This window comes from Taurulus bubalis (genome assembly GCF_910589615.1).
Source record: "Taurulus bubalis genome assembly, chromosome: 2".
Lineage (NCBI taxonomy): Eukaryota > Metazoa > Chordata > Actinopteri > Perciformes > Cottidae > Taurulus > Taurulus bubalis.
In genome coordinates, this window is record NC_136590.1 from 37,768,292 (window position 1) to 37,784,304 (window position 16,013).

The 16,013-nt window shown below is 40.1% G+C and overlaps 1 protein-coding gene across 1 annotated transcript in view; it reads right to left on the reverse strand.

The window, feature by feature from the left end:
- kcnip1b (Kv channel interacting protein 1 b) overlaps positions 1–7,369 on the reverse strand; it is a gene marked incomplete at both ends in the record, with an annotated part of 16,294 nt that extends 8,925 nt beyond the window's left edge. Inside the window, one exon of the mRNA XM_079214023.1 lies at positions 7,282–7,369. Coding sequence (XP_079070149.1) covers positions 7,282–7,369 — 88 coding nt within the window. The remainder of the gene's footprint in view (positions 1–7,281) is intronic.
- Between the last annotated feature and the right edge of the window lie 8,644 nt (positions 7,370–16,013).

Consider the following 16,013-nt stretch of genomic DNA (forward strand, 5'->3'; position numbering starts at 1 on the left):
ATTATGTTGTTCATGTTGTCTACAGTCAGCTGCTGAGTTGTATGTATCCGCAGACAGTAAAGTTGGTAGAACTTTGTATGTTTCACCTCCCCTGCTAAGCGTGGGCGGAGTTTTCCCGCGGGGAAAAAAAAGGTTTCCGTCAAAATAGTATCTGTATTTCTCGCACAGGTGGGGTAGTTAGATTGGGATGAAATGTGTTTGTGTGTCACTCTCAGTAAGGGTCTCAGTCAGTCTATTAGAAATCCTATAATACCATATTTATTAGGAGAGACATGAAAGAAACCCTTACTTTGATGTTCCCGGTGTATTTAGGGGGAAAGTGAGAAGATATGCATTGTTTAGTCTGGAAGGTGTGGGGGACGGCCACATGAGAGATGGTCTAAACTTGACCCTTCTGACCCCTTATAGCCTCCACTTTCACTGCGGGAACGTCATCTCTGTAATATAAACCTGCGGGGGGGGATATTTTTTCTAGAAACTTCAAACTTTGAAACAGGTCATAACAGGAGGGCTAAACATGAAGTCATGCATAATTCTGATAAATACACACTTCTCACGGGATCCTACTGCCCTTTCCCCTACCAATGCTGTCACACTATAATACAAAGTTACCTCTCCACCTTTATCGATCATGTGAAAATAATGCATTTAATTTTTCTTTCAAATATGAATTTTTCTTCCTGAGACCGCAAAGCATAAATGAACATCACAAGCAATATCATGGAGGTTTAAACAATCTTTCTCCTCCGCTGCGTGAATAGAAACGAGGCCCCTGACGCTCCAACACACACACACACACACACACAAACAAACCGCGACCCCCACACACACACGTAGTACACGACACACACACACACACACATACACCCCGACACACACACACACACACACACACACGCACAAACACATGCAGATGGAGAACTAAGTATTCAGAAAACTATAAGCAACCCGCTGTGATCCCCATGACAGATGTTTGCCATCTGGAACGGCCTTTCTGCACCGTATCATCCTGCACAGTGACACTGCACTGCAGCGGCATGACCTCATAATCTCCTCATTATCCTTTAAGCAGTTCATGATCTACACCAGTCCGACACCGGCAGGCAGGACTCACTGGTCACAGCTGGGTTAAAGACATTGTTGAAGAGGTGAAAGACCAATACAACACACAGCTTCTTTTATCAAGATTCATCAAGTGTTACTCGTTTTATCCATATCAATATGCCAATTCACATCCATAATAAGCAATGAATGTTTGCATGACTTCTTACATATTTTATTTCAGTATTTTCTCCACTCTTTCAATCTCCCACTGCATTCATCTTTCATGTGATTTTTGAAGAACACATCGGAAATGAGTTAAAAGCCAACTCATCCACCACGTCATTTCGGACATGTCGTTAGTTAGATTCCCACTTCTCCAACTGAAAGGGTTATTTATATGTGATCCAATAACAAATTCAATTTGGAGGTATAGGAAAAGCTACGCTTAAAAACACTCTTTTTTAGGGAATCGCTGAAATATCTACGGACATGAACTGGCAGTTTCAGACCTGGTTCTCTGGTCTCATTATTACATCATTTTGTTTCTTCTGCTCTCCTCAATTTGCCTCTTTCACATGCATACAACATATTAGAACCAGTTGGGCTTTCAGACAAATTTGTTTTTGATGAAGGGAAAAGTCAGCACGGTCACAAATAGACTCACGTAAATAGCTTTCATAATGGCATTCTCTGAACCCATGGCTATCGGTTCGATGACATATATGATGGTTATTATATCCGCATCAGCTCAAGTCACACGGACAGTCACAACTCAACAGAGAGCTCAGCGTTCCCTCCTTTTTTGTTATGCTGTGGTATTACTCTCTGAACAACAGGTGGCAGCAGTGTACAGTATTTCCTGATACAATCAGCATCTTGGGTCACCAAAAAAGCTCTCATTGCTCTTGACTAAATACAATACTATTAAAATGAACAGCAATATTTAAGCATGTGGTACAATGCAGTACCTATAGTACCCTACAACAACTCTAAACGTCACCATGCTGTTGACTGCGCCAAATACGTGTCCATTGAAAGGTGATTCTATGAAAACATATGAAATAGTAAAAAACATTGAGGGTGGAAATCATTAATGTGGAGAATGAAACACACAGTGGGGGCACAAGATAAAAATAAATCTCAAAGAAGACGGTTACATGAGGTGATGTAAAAAATTAAAAGCAGAGACACACACTGTCAGCTTCAATCCACTGCTTCCTCCAGTAGAAGAGGAGACGGAGGAGATCGAGTTTTGGAGGAGGACAAGTTGCAAACAGAGTGGGACGCTGGGTAATTTGACCATTATTTTACGGTCATTGCAGGGCTATGGTCGAGGTACAACACAGGGCATAGATCTCAATCAGTCTCCGCAGTGGGGCATGATGGGACTCTTGCTGCAAGGTTATGCACTTAGAGGACACATGTGTCTTGTAATAACTAGAGACAGGTGCAGCATGGGGCCGGATGAGAGGGTTTCCATCTTCAACTACACTCCTACGGTTTCCAATAGGACCCGAGTCCGTACGGAATATGGTGTAAACACAAGAACGTGTTTATTTCAGTAGCTTTAAAATAATCACCATGATCACCACAACTCACCATGATTCATAAACCATGACTTTGTATATGAACAGTGGCTATTCTGGCCATATTTGACAAATATGGGATAATGCTGAATGCCAAACTACTTTTTAGCATTTAAATACAATTCAAACGATATACAACAGTAGTAGAAGTGGTGGACAGTCATACGGTCAGAAATATTTACCTCAAGGTTGCAGTGATTGGCCAGTTTAAGATATACTGGTCATAGCCCTATTAACAAAGGTTACTGCTACATAAGATGTTATCAATTGTTGTCAATTCAGGGTCATTACATCTAATTGATATATATATATATATTCAATCCAGTATCAATTTTCCGTTTACATTTTAATATTGAATTATCACTTTTTGTTGGAACAAGTTTTTCTCATAATACGACAGCTTTCAAAAGCCTCCTTTTTGTTGCAGTCGTACAGATTACAACAGATACATTTTTAAAAGCCAAACTAAACAAGAGTATAACCTTCAGTATTCAAATACATGAGCCACTAGAGACCAAAGATTATGTGTGCTTTAGCTTTGGGCCCAAGGCACATCACCTCCCACCCACAACTCTAGCTTGCAATGTTTAAAGGTCTGAAAATGAATAAACATGCTGCTGCATTAGTAAGTAGAACATTTTAAAGGTGATTAGGCAGTTTTACGCTTCATGTCATAGGTGTGTGCAGGAAAATGTGCTTAACAAACCAAACTACTGTGTGCTGGAGATGAGGGTCGTACATTTTCCAGTACCTAACACGCTTGCGTGTGTGAAGGTGAACATGTGTGCATATCTTCATGCCTTCTTCCGTGCATATGATAGCATGCAGGTCTCAAATGCTAAAAATCTAGAAAGACGATTTCCATTACATTTATAACCTGGCATGAGGTAAATGCAGCTCTCCGTCCTCTTTTGGTTGAGAATATACCCACAATGTATTTTGGAAAGAAATTAAAGGTACCTACTCTGAATGTAAACAAATGCTAAAAAAATAGTCTAACTCACAAACTTGTAAACTGGTATTATGTATTAACAAAAATAAATCTTTATATGACTTTTCTTTACAACTGTATGATTTAGAGAATGTTGGATGGACATGTTTTATTTATGTTTTTTTTATATAAGTTATTGATTCAATAACTGCAACATGTGTACAATATGTGATGTAATCTGTTATTCTGTCAACCTATTTTACACAAGCTGATATTATGATGAGAAGCTGATATTGCACAATTCACTCTTTGAAACTTATAAACTACATCAAGTGTTATTGTGCTATCCATATTTTCTCTCAAACTAGCAGGAAAAAAAACATACAATAACTAAATTCCCATTGTTGGCTGAAATGTCAGAATCAATTCCCATTTTAGACAATTTTTTATTTGTCTAGAGGGACCTAATTAAGTCAGTGACATTCAATAATGAAGATAAAATAAGACACAACCCCTTTGTTGCCCTTTAAGATGCATAAGCATCTCAAGCAAAAAGCCCCGACCAGTGATGACAACTCTTTTCTAATGAAAGTAGCTAGCAGCACTAACTTCACGCTAGCAGGGGCCCCCTTCAAGGCCATGCCTCCAAAATGATCACTATAATTGTAAACAACAAACATGGCTATTCTTAGTACTCACAGTTGTCACACTAGCAGCTTGAGGAAGACTTCAAGATTCAATGAATTGCTGCAAAAGCATTAGATTTATTGATTGCTGTTCGAATTATTACACAGAAACTGAAAATGTAAAGAAATACACCAAAGCACGTTTTTGAAGATCGCCCAAACCCAAAGCTTTATGTAACGTAAGGTCGGGGCCTTGTGCTAAAGTCAGCAACGCATATAAGAAGATTTGAGGAGAAGCAGCAAACATGTGCAGAGGCACAATGTCAGGGGACTAGATGTTCAACAGAATTCACACTCCATTTCATCCATTGCTCATCTTTTGAGGATGCAGAGGGCAAGATAACTGGCATCCACAAATAATGTCCGGAGCACAGGAGGTTTTATGGAGGAAAAAACCCTGGCTCTCTGCTCTTGAATTAGTATTTGTGCTCTCACTTTAATATTTTCTGCACAGAGATGAAGGAATTATTGCTCTGGATTTAATATTGTTTTCGGCATGAGACAGTCACCTTCAAGATCTGTCTCTGTCTCTTACTTTGCCCCAAACAAAGCCAAAAAGTCACTTCTTATAGCAAAATATGCTATATAGGATAGCACATGTGTTAACATTAAGACCAGTTTCCCCACTTTATTACTTTACTTTAATTAGTCCGAGCCATTGAAGATAAACCCATTATTGAAAAAGTAGGTTTGGAATTGTTCACATATTTCTGCATTGTATAAAAGGCTGAATAGTCCGCAGTCTCTCAGTTTTTAGATTCTACAGATATGTGGCCGCATCGCATGACCTAGATTGTCAACCCATGCGGCCATAAGTAGGCTGTATTATTTCTAGAATAGCACTGAACTGACAAACCTACCAATTTAGAACATAGTTTCACTCTCAGCAGGTATCATTAAAGTCATACTTTCTTTGCATTGCAGTACTTGCACGTTTTATTAATATCACATGACTAGTTTAATGAAAATGCATATACTTCATGTGCTTCTTAGGTTGATTTTAGCAGTGTCCAATGGACTGGACAACCACATCCCAGGTAGCCAGGCATGTGCATTATGTGAGAGTTTAGTCAGTATGAAGGTAAAACAGAGTATAAATTGGATGGATTTCTGGGATGCTGTCAGAAGCTGTGTTTTCACAAATAGCTTGTTGGTTTTGAAAAAATCAATTCCTGGCAATGGGTATGTTTGCCAACGATTTAGAGCGTATCCAAATGCCTGATTAGACAATCAGCTTCTCGAGACTACATTTGTATTGTTGAAGACAAAGGAAAAATGTATCACGGCTCACAATGACAGTTTAAGCGAAGCATTGCCTGAACCTGCACAACAATGTTATGTTCATATGTGTGTCGGTTTAATCTTACATTTTATATCGGACCAGTTTTTCTTTTCTGGAAGTGAGAGCAGGTCTATGTGTTTTAGCATTCGTGACTGACTTACAGCTGCACTCTGACTTGGTGACTCAGCTTTTGTTGTTGTTGTTGTTGTTATTGTTGTTGTTGTTGTTGCTGTTAAGGTGCAAAGTAACTTTCAACTTGAGGATGAAGGGAGGTCGTGAGGAGAGCGAGAACTAGGGCTTTTAACACAAAGATGACGACCATGACAAGAGGTTGAGAGTGCACTGCGACTGAGTACGTATGATGTACACATGACCTCATTATTTGGCTCTTGAGGTTGTACCCAGATATCATACAGGAGGGGGCCTCATCCATGGCAGGAACATGTGCATTATTAACAAACCAACCGCTACAAAAGCTCTTATTTACCGGCTCATTTTACATTGATTAAAATACGTGTGTGGGGACGCAAAAAAGGTGAACTGGTGGGAGGTACAATTTTAGATGGAATTAAAAGATATTTTAAATAAAAGCATGACTAGCAAATCATTTTTGACAAATCATATTATAACTTTTTGTAGCAGTGCTCATTATCTGCTGGTCTTCTCAATCAGAGGTTTCCAACCTATTTTCCTTGAAACAAGATCTACTTATGACCTCATTACACTTAATGGCTTTAGTGTGTTCAGGAATTCTGGCATTGTGAGCCAAAGAGTGGATATTCCTTTTCAGGCAGTTATAAAAAGACCTAAATATCCAGTATTTCCCCAAAAGAAAAGCATATAAATATAGATAAGTCTGAAAAAGTGAACAGAATTTAAGTGTACGGAAATATCTTGTGACCCCCCTCATCCAGTATGTATCTCGGGACCTGACCTGCAGGTTGATAATTAATGGGCTCCATCTTAAAGAGCCACAAATGCTTGAACTCTATCAAGCTCATCTGACCCGATGGTTCAATATAGCTGCCATGAGCACAGCACCAGGTACACTGTGTCATACTATTCCTGTGCTTATCCCGAAGCAGTCTAAACTCAGTAATGCAAATCTTCTCGGACTTAAGCAACAAAACTACTTGGACCACCAACATGGACCATCGGTCTCCTGGGTGAAGGCCAGGTGTTTTTTGATCCATCCAACACCCAGACCTCCTCCTTAGGTGGACTTTCGCAGACTTTTTTGAAACTCATGATATGTCAGAAGTAAACGTATTCCGTGACAAAATATGTTTCCCTTGAAACGTAATTCACAATGCAGTTTTGTTGAGACAGGGCAGAAAATAAGACATTAAGAGCTGAGAGTGTTACAGACTTGCAAAGCAGGGTACAGTGTTTGTCTCAAGGACCACTGTCACAAAACACAAGGCTGTGGATGAATAGACTTCCCTTTGGCTGATGTGGGAGTTGAATATTGACCTTGACCACATGGCTGCTGCAGCTGCATGAAGCAGAACAACATGGTGATGCCATTATAAAAAAAAATCAATTTGAAAGCTGCAGTACAGGCAGGCGCTTCAAAGAATTCAACTTGGTGGATTTTGACATTACAATTGAGTTTTGTTTAATGTAATCAGGTACACATGAAAACTAGGGACTATTGTATCACAACTGCCAAAATGCCAAATTGTGCTAGCCCGTATAGTGTGTGTGTGTGTGTGTTACTCTTAATGGAGTAAGAGTCAAAATTCACAGTACCTTTTGTGAGGGTTCCTGAGACCAATCTCTGCAGGGACTGGATTAGTTTGAGCAACCCCTGTCTGCAGCGGCAGGTACAGCCAGCCATCCTGAGGTTGAGGTGGGGGCAGTGGCAGACGGAGCAGATGGGGCAGAGGCTTCACCAGGGAAAACTGTGTCCTCCAATATATCTTGAAAGAGTTTCGACCTCGCCAGTGTCTCCACAAAGTCCTTTCAGCAGGTGTTGCTGTGGTGAGGGGAGAGATCCTTATTGTAAAGAAAAATCTGCCTCAGTTGTTCTTGCAATGTGACATCTTAAGGTCATTTATGGGGATCCTTGTGAAGAGAAAACAATTTAAGAAATTAGATTAATTATATATTCACCTTCAAAATATATCAAACATTAAAATATAAACATGTGTAATGTACTGAAGGACAATGTATATTCCCCTCCACACAGATACACCTGAGTTAACTCAACCATTATTCACACACACACACACACACACACACACACACACACACACACACACACACGCACGCACGCACGCGCACACGCACACGCACACGCAGACGCACCGTGGTGAAGTTTAGAGGCAGGTATTGAAATAGTGCTTGATTTGCCACAAGAGCCAGATGGGCTGAAATGCTGATTTGCAAATAAAATCCAGACCTGTGTGTCAAACTTTTCAAAAGCAAAGTTGTGTTCCACAAACCCCAAATACGTCAGAAGATAAATTATTAAATGGACTCCAAAAGTAGAACGTGAAGAGCCGTGCGCCCTGGAAGTTCCGTTCTTACAATTAAAAACAAAAAAAGCAGAGAACCTGCTCTGGCTCTTCTCACCTCCTCTCCGTATTTGTCTGATCACTCTTTTCTTGTCCTCCTCTTTGCCCCGTCTCTTGTCTTGTGAGGTAGCGGGTTGTCCTCCAGTGTGTTTTTCTGCGTGAGGTTTTCCTCTGAGCTGCAGTAGGAGCCCTGCGGCTGTGGTCTGTGGAGAAGCTCTGCTCTGATGCTCTCAGCAGATCTGTACTGCAGAGCGCGGGCAGCCACCACTGTACCCGCCCTCCCTCCTCTGTGCTCCCTCCTCCTGTCTTGCTTTTGTGCATCCTCACTCTCAGTTGGGTTAATGCTCTTTCTTCTTCTTTTTTTCTTCCAGAGCCTATATAGTTGGATGATCCATGATGCAGTTAACAGCAAGATGTAAAAAAAGAAAAGAAAAAGAAAAAGAGGGATTAGAGGTGGGTGCTTCATAGTTTAAAGCCAGAGTCAGCGCCCGGTGGCAAATACATTTAGTCAAGTTTTTATGATTTATCTTATCTTCTCACCATTTTACAGTGTACAAGGGCATGTCAATGCTGCAATATATCTTTTTGCAAGAGGTCATCATGTCACAGCTTATAGTAAAACATTCATCAGTACATTGTTATGTCTGCTTTATGAATAAAAATGCAATCTGACCACTTTTCACTTTTTTTCACATGGAATCCTGACAAAAACTTCTCAATATGTCAAGTGAACTTCTGTGCATCTACATGTAGATGTATTTACAATCTTTTTGTTTAAATAATAGCGAAATAAGCAAAAGAAAAAATTATAAACCAAAAAATGTGAATTTATTTAAAAATACATTGTGAAGCAGACGCTATCCCAGAAACAATGGCTGCCTACAGCAATACAATTAATCACCATCATCATTATTTTCCATACATATGGCAGGAAAGTAAATCCTTATTGCATATTTCGGTCACTATGGTGCAATCATGAGGTGACTCTGGAGCAGGTTATGTAAGCTTGCAGTTGGCTTGTGAAGCTTTTTTTTGTTTTGTTTCTCACTCCATTGAACTGGGGAAATGCTTGAGGAGAGCATGACGCAGTGCTTCCTCCTTCTATCCCCCCCCCTCCCCTCATCCTCTGTCTTGTCTATATTTAATGCTTACAGATTCTATTCATCTCCTCACATTCACCGTTGCATTTTAGGAGTCCCCTGTCCTCCAGTGTCTCCATTCTAGTAGTCCTACGTAGGATTTTTTAGTTTTTTAAGACAGCAAACAGAAGACCGTACAGTCGCTTTCGTGACTTGAGGTGGTTGTTCGCACAATTCAGTTTGGATCCCAGGGGTGGAGCACTTTACTCACAGAGTGTCAGAGTAAAAATAGCAGCACAGTGCAAGCCTAAATGTCAAAATGAGTACATATGTGCGGTATATTAGTAATTAGTTAATCTATGAACTGTTATTATAACACAAAGTCAAACAAAGTTCACCAAGATACTCTTTATTCCACTTTATTTTGAAAGAAGCAGTAAAAGAAGCATATTGCTGCCAACCATAAAGAGACAGACATGTTGACAGACATGTATTATTCACCAATATAATGTATTATTATAGATTAAACTACCTAGCAGTATATGAAGCAATTTAAATGAGCTCCTCCTTTACCAGCTGCAACATTAAAGGGATGGCATGAACACATGAATGCATCAATGACTATCATTGAATAATATAATATTCTGAAATGGGTCATTCTACACAATGAATAATTTCACTGCTGACATTTTAAGTATGTTTCTATGCAAATACTAGGATTTTGCAAGTATTGCTTTTACTTATAGTAAAATGTCTGAATTCTCCTTGATTCCATTGGTTCACAACCTAAGGGTTGTAACAATGTAAATATGAGGGGCTGTAAGATAATTAATGGAGGAAAAAACAACAACAACCATAAATTGGTCATATTCATATTTTCGACTTCTCTCTAATCTTTTCGTTTTTTGTGAAACATTGGTATTTTGACCTCTTTGGGCCTCGAGCAGTTATGCAAATGAAACCACTTCAGAGGGGACATGTCTTTTTTTTCCTTTTTGACAACTACATTTGTGACGTCTTCTCTTTGAGAGGTCGCATCCCTAAAGGGTTGGGAAACACTAATTACATTTTTAACAATGCATTGTATTTTATAAGCCTTCTGAAATGTAGTGGAGTAGAAGTAAAAAGTTACATAGTGAGTAAATTACAAGTACCTCAAAACTGAACTGAACTACAGTCCCTGAGTAAATGTATTCACTTTCCATCACTTCAGCAAAACACTTTGTCGGTCCAAAAATTAACTGGCTGACATTCTCATTGGCTCATGGATCCACCCACTCATATTCTACTATTCATATCACCATGTCTGCTCCCTGGAGACCATTAGTAGGCATAGAAATAGAGTGCTGCAGGGATGTATTTTTATAACCCGGAAGTTAATATGGACTGGTTCCCTTGACAGAAAGTCAATGGGATTCTACCACTGGACTCTCAAAATGGAAAATAAGCTCTGTGGCAAACAAAAGTTCATCATACCTCCACGGCAAGTTGTTCAGCAAGACAATATTCACAGATGAACACTACTTTTATGATTCTGAAGATTACGAAGTGCGAATGCAATCGGCAGATGTAAACAGCCAACGTTAGCTTTAAACGTACAACAAAGCTATAGCGCACCAGAGTTTGACGTGATTAACATTTAGTAGTCTCATTTAGCCACTTGTTAGGAACCGCCTTTTCTAAGACACGTAAACGCTTACAAATTCACAAGAAGGGTTTGAACCTTTAGAAAACTTTATTTTATGTCGTAGAACAAAACATTCTCTTAAGCTTGTGTTTACCCATAAGTTTGTTTGTGTTTGAGCTTGGCACCGCACACCTGGAACGCCTGGAAGTTAAACATTTGGAAATTTCAACAGGGAATTCTGCATCCTTTCTGGGGTCCTGTCTCTTTAGCGCGGTCAAGTTATTTATGTAGCCCCTCATCACAAGCACGACCCAGAACCTTTAAAGACCATGTAGCATTTTGCTACATGCAAACAAACCAAACAAACCTAAACTAATAATTTGGCCAATGTACCACGCACAAACAGGATCTACATTCCTAAAAAAAACACATTCCCTGGCCAAATAATGTTACACTTCCTCATGTGGTATGTTGGCAGGCAATGTTGGCAGAATCTGAGAAGGAAAAGACAATTAACAAATCTCAGTTACATGAAAAACAGCAGTGTCCATGGTGATATGAAGGTATTAATAAATATATATTAATATGCATAAAAAATATTACCTTGGCACTTGTTAGGGGAAGATTGTGTTGCCATAGTGAAGCCAATTCCTTGAGTAGAAGAAACAAGAAGGAGTAGATGTGTAAGAGTTCATGAAGAAAATGAGCTAAACCTTTTTCATGAAACTGAGTTGCTTTCCTTTGGAAGTCACATCCAGGCTACAATCATTTATTCATTTGCATAATCCTAGTGAGTGAAACCTTGGATTTTCCATTTCCTCAGGGTTGGTTTCTCAGCGCTGACAATATAAACAGCTGGCGGGTGCAGGGAGCAGATGAACTCTGCAGCAGCACTGCATCGCCTCCTACACTAAGATTTTAAGCCCTCAGCCCAGAGCCCGCTCAAATGAACCTGCTCCTGAAACTTCAGGAGTTTAGCACTCGTCTGCACACAGAAAGGATGGGAAGTGACAAGAACAGTGGGAGGACACGGAGCAGAGATATCTGGCAGTGCGAGGCAAAGCCAACAGCTGCTTTATTACAGGACCCACGCACACCCGCACAGGAAAACACACACACACACACACACACACACACACACACACACACACACAGGCCCACGGAAATGTATACAATAAAAAGCAAACATGTCTTAGCTGCAACACAAAACGCTTTTTCACAATATTTTAGTATAGGCAATGGGTTTAAGGTTATGTGGTCGTTCCAAGTGTTGTACAGAGGCTCCTGTTGAAATGCCTTAACAAGATTGAGTCGCCATGCTCACTGTGAGGCTGAGAGTGCTTTGAGCTAAATGCTATAACCTTAGCATGCTAGCATGCTCACAATCACAATGCTGATGTTCAGCAGGTGTGAGATACCGTGTTTCCCATCTCTATTGAGCATTCTGGTTAGCTAGTCACCAAACACACACCACTGATGTCAGAAGTTTTACAAATGGTATTGGACGAAAAGCCATTTTGTCTTTTTGCATTAGCGTCACTAAAGTGATTACACTTCATCCTGTGGGGACCACGATTTGTATAACTGACAGACATGAAGCCACACTGCTGGCGTGGCTAAAAAGCAACCAGCAATAGTGTCAGTATGTCTTGTAAAAGGTAAAGAAAGAAAGAAAATCCTTTCAGTTGAGTTCTTACAGTGTAGCACAGCGAGACCTCCGTTGCAGCTGGCACTGATGTATGTACAACAAAGAAGTGCTGAGGAAGCAGAATCCACAAGAAGAAGATCCATTTTACTTGAACAGCACACTGAGTTAGAGCAAAGTTGAAGGTACAACACAATTCATTACAGCCTTTTGGGCACAAACCGAGAGAAGAGAAATCTGCAGATTGGAAATGAGACACTGAATGTAGAGCTGCTCTTCAAAGTCTACACTTTAACGGTTCATTCACCTGTTTGTGTTTAACAAATTGGCAAACCTAAACAGAATTCCCTCTCGGTGCAGCTTGCGGAAGAAATTAGTCTAATTATCCGTGGCAGCTGCTGTCCTGTTCAGGTCCACTGGGGACATTTAGGACACGGGACTTGACAAACACCAGCCAGCAGCTTGATCAAACACCGTGGCATATTTACAACATCAGAAGGCAGACTCATATGATGGCGAGGGAAAAAAAATGAATCGTTTTTAATAGTTCGCACCTCGCCACCCACTTTACCTCCTACTCAGTTGCATAATGTATGAGGTTATTGAAACACTCTCATCGCATTACTATGAGAATAGGTAAATAGAATGAATAAATAAACATACACATGGAAGATCCCCAAAAAATCCTAAATAATGAATTATTTTCCTTCGATTACAAAGTCATCTTTGTTTTCTTTTATCATCTCTTTCTGCTTCATCTTTGTAAGGAGCAGAGACCCTCTGGACTGAAACCTCTCTTCTTCACGATGCCTAATTACATTCAATAAAAGCAATCATCAGTTTTTAGCAATTTATCTACTCCCAGAACTCAACGCTGATTGTCTCAATCCAACAGTAACATGTATGAAGGCTTGTTTTGTTTTGAATTACTTGGTGCATTGCCAATAAATCCAGTAAGGTATCTTAATCAGTACAACCCTTTTGGTTCATTTTGCCATACGGGTGCTATCTTGTAAATTAGGATGTTTTAGGAACCTTGCAAAGAATATCACCAAATACAACGATTCCTTCTTTTCTCAATTTGATCTTATCATGCATACCACATGAAGACAGACCTTGGGAAGCCCACATATTTCTTTCAAGAGTGCAAGTCTGCATTAAAAACTGGTTTATTGTGCCATCTGGTGGACACGCATTGAGGGAGCAGAGTGATTACAGCAATGTCCTCATGTATAAAAGCCGATCAAACCCCACAGAGACACCATCGACTTAGCAACAGATATTTGTGAATCCCCTTATGGAAAAATGAGCAAATGTGGTTGAACATATTTAAATATGTGAATAACACCCCTATGAAAAGACAACAGCCGCCTCATGGCCAAACTCCCTCACTAGGGGGCCCACACACACACACACACACACACACACACACACACGCACACACACACACACATGCACACACGCACACGTACACACACACACACACCGACATGGGCTCAGTTACAGCGTGAGACACACATCGTGGCAGAGAGAACAAAAAGATCCAAAGTGTGGCTACATTTATACTCCGTTATATGCTGAGAACTATGTTTGTCACAAATGTAATATAACCCTCACAAGTAAGGGAGCGAACACCAGAAATTTGTCGCAAAGAAGCACAACATAAATCTACAGAAATGCAGTTTTCTACTGTTTGTGGAGCAGCTGTCTATCCACATCTACGTTTGCGATGGAGTTTAATCATGAGAACAGGCTAATAAATGAAGGATAATCGCTTTGTATTTTTGTATTGTTGGTCTGAGGCTGCGCCCCTCCCCCCCCCCCCCCCCCCCCACACACACAGCTACAGGGAAGATGACATAGACATATTTTTATGTCTGAATTTGCCAATAAATTCAGTTATTTACAAAAACAATATTCTCGTGTAACTCCTATTAGTCATTCAAAAGCTCCCTTACAAATACATACCCATAGACTGTATTGAACCCATGAAATAGGCTTTGCTGCCACCTTGTGGTGATGACGGAATTTTAGCAAACATGTCGGCAGGCTGCACAAAATAACTAACGAGCGATCATCACACACTGCAGTACTCAACATACCTGTAACAGTGGGACACACACACGCACACACACACACACGCACACACACACACACACACACACACACACACACACACACACACACACACACACACACACACGCGCATGGCATAAAAGGAAAGTTGGTCAGATCAAGGTTCCTCGGCTTCTCGGTCACGTTCACCTCAGAGCTCGTTAGTTAGCCAAAATGCTAACGCTACTTGTTCGCACATATGAAATAGGCAAATTTAGCTTAAAGAGCAATATTTCTACAAATTCTACCAGTATTTATTTTCACAGTCAAAACCAACGCAACATGCTGATAGCTTTTACGGGTTACATGAAACGTGAACAACATTTAGTGCTCAACGTGTGTCCGGTTAAGCTGAAGACATGCCTATCCACGGCGTGGGATTCCCTTACTACTATTGGTCACCGATTATGCACAAATGTCAACAAACTAATTCCCACTTTAAATTTTAATTAAGAAAATAAACGACTGAGTTGAGGAACCATGATTGGCAGTCCCAAGTTTAACAGGAATTTAATCAAGTTAGTTCAGTGCCATAGACATTTTAACGGAGGGCTCCTCGACATGAAAAGGCAAATGTATTTCTTACGGAAGAAGAATTATTGCAATATTGTGCTATTGTGGCAGTAGCCGTCATTGCTGTGCTCAGTGTTGCCCCTGCTCTTGAATTGTGTGTTAAAGTAATTATACGCATGAAGTAGACTATAGATATTGAAGTGACTCGACTGTCTGAGCTGTGTAACTTTCCCCTCCTTGTTTTCACAATTCAACACAGTTTACCATATTAAAAGTTCACCATTCACATGGTTATTGTAAGGATTAATAACTCATCTTTTGTGATAATGATCCTTCTTCTGGTTCTCTCTAGTGTTTCTTTGGAATTGGTACTCAACATGTGTGTTGTAGCATTGGGATGCTGTTTCTCCTTTCTGGTGTGCAATGTCTCATAACGTGATCACATTGATCAAAGGGACAGACTTCTCCCGATTTGTTTAAAAAATGCAGTTCATCTAAAATAGTGTCAGAGAGAGAGAGTTCTCTCTGGAGCCTCAACTGATGCAGAAATAACCATCCTAAAAGCCAAATTCATCCCCACTGTTGTATTATTTCCTGAAACACTGTACACACTATAATACGCCTATCTGGTTGAATTGTTTGCCTTCAATGACATAGGAAAATAGGAAATGATAGTGCACGAGTAAACAGAGATAACCACATTGAAAATGAGAGACCCAACATCTCAGATAGCACGGTCACCAGGCTTTAGGCAAGCACAATATTGAATTAACACACTTCATAGCCAGTGATACATTTTCATAAAGCACCCAATGACGCACACAGAGCCACTGTGAGTCTGTGAGTCTCATAACTCACTGTTAACATGTGAAACAATTATTTGGGTCTCGTTATGTATCAAAATAATTAAGGTCGGTTCTATCATGTGGCTTAGCTACCCTGGGATGGTGATAATCTGTGGTGATTCCTTTTATTTCTCACATTAT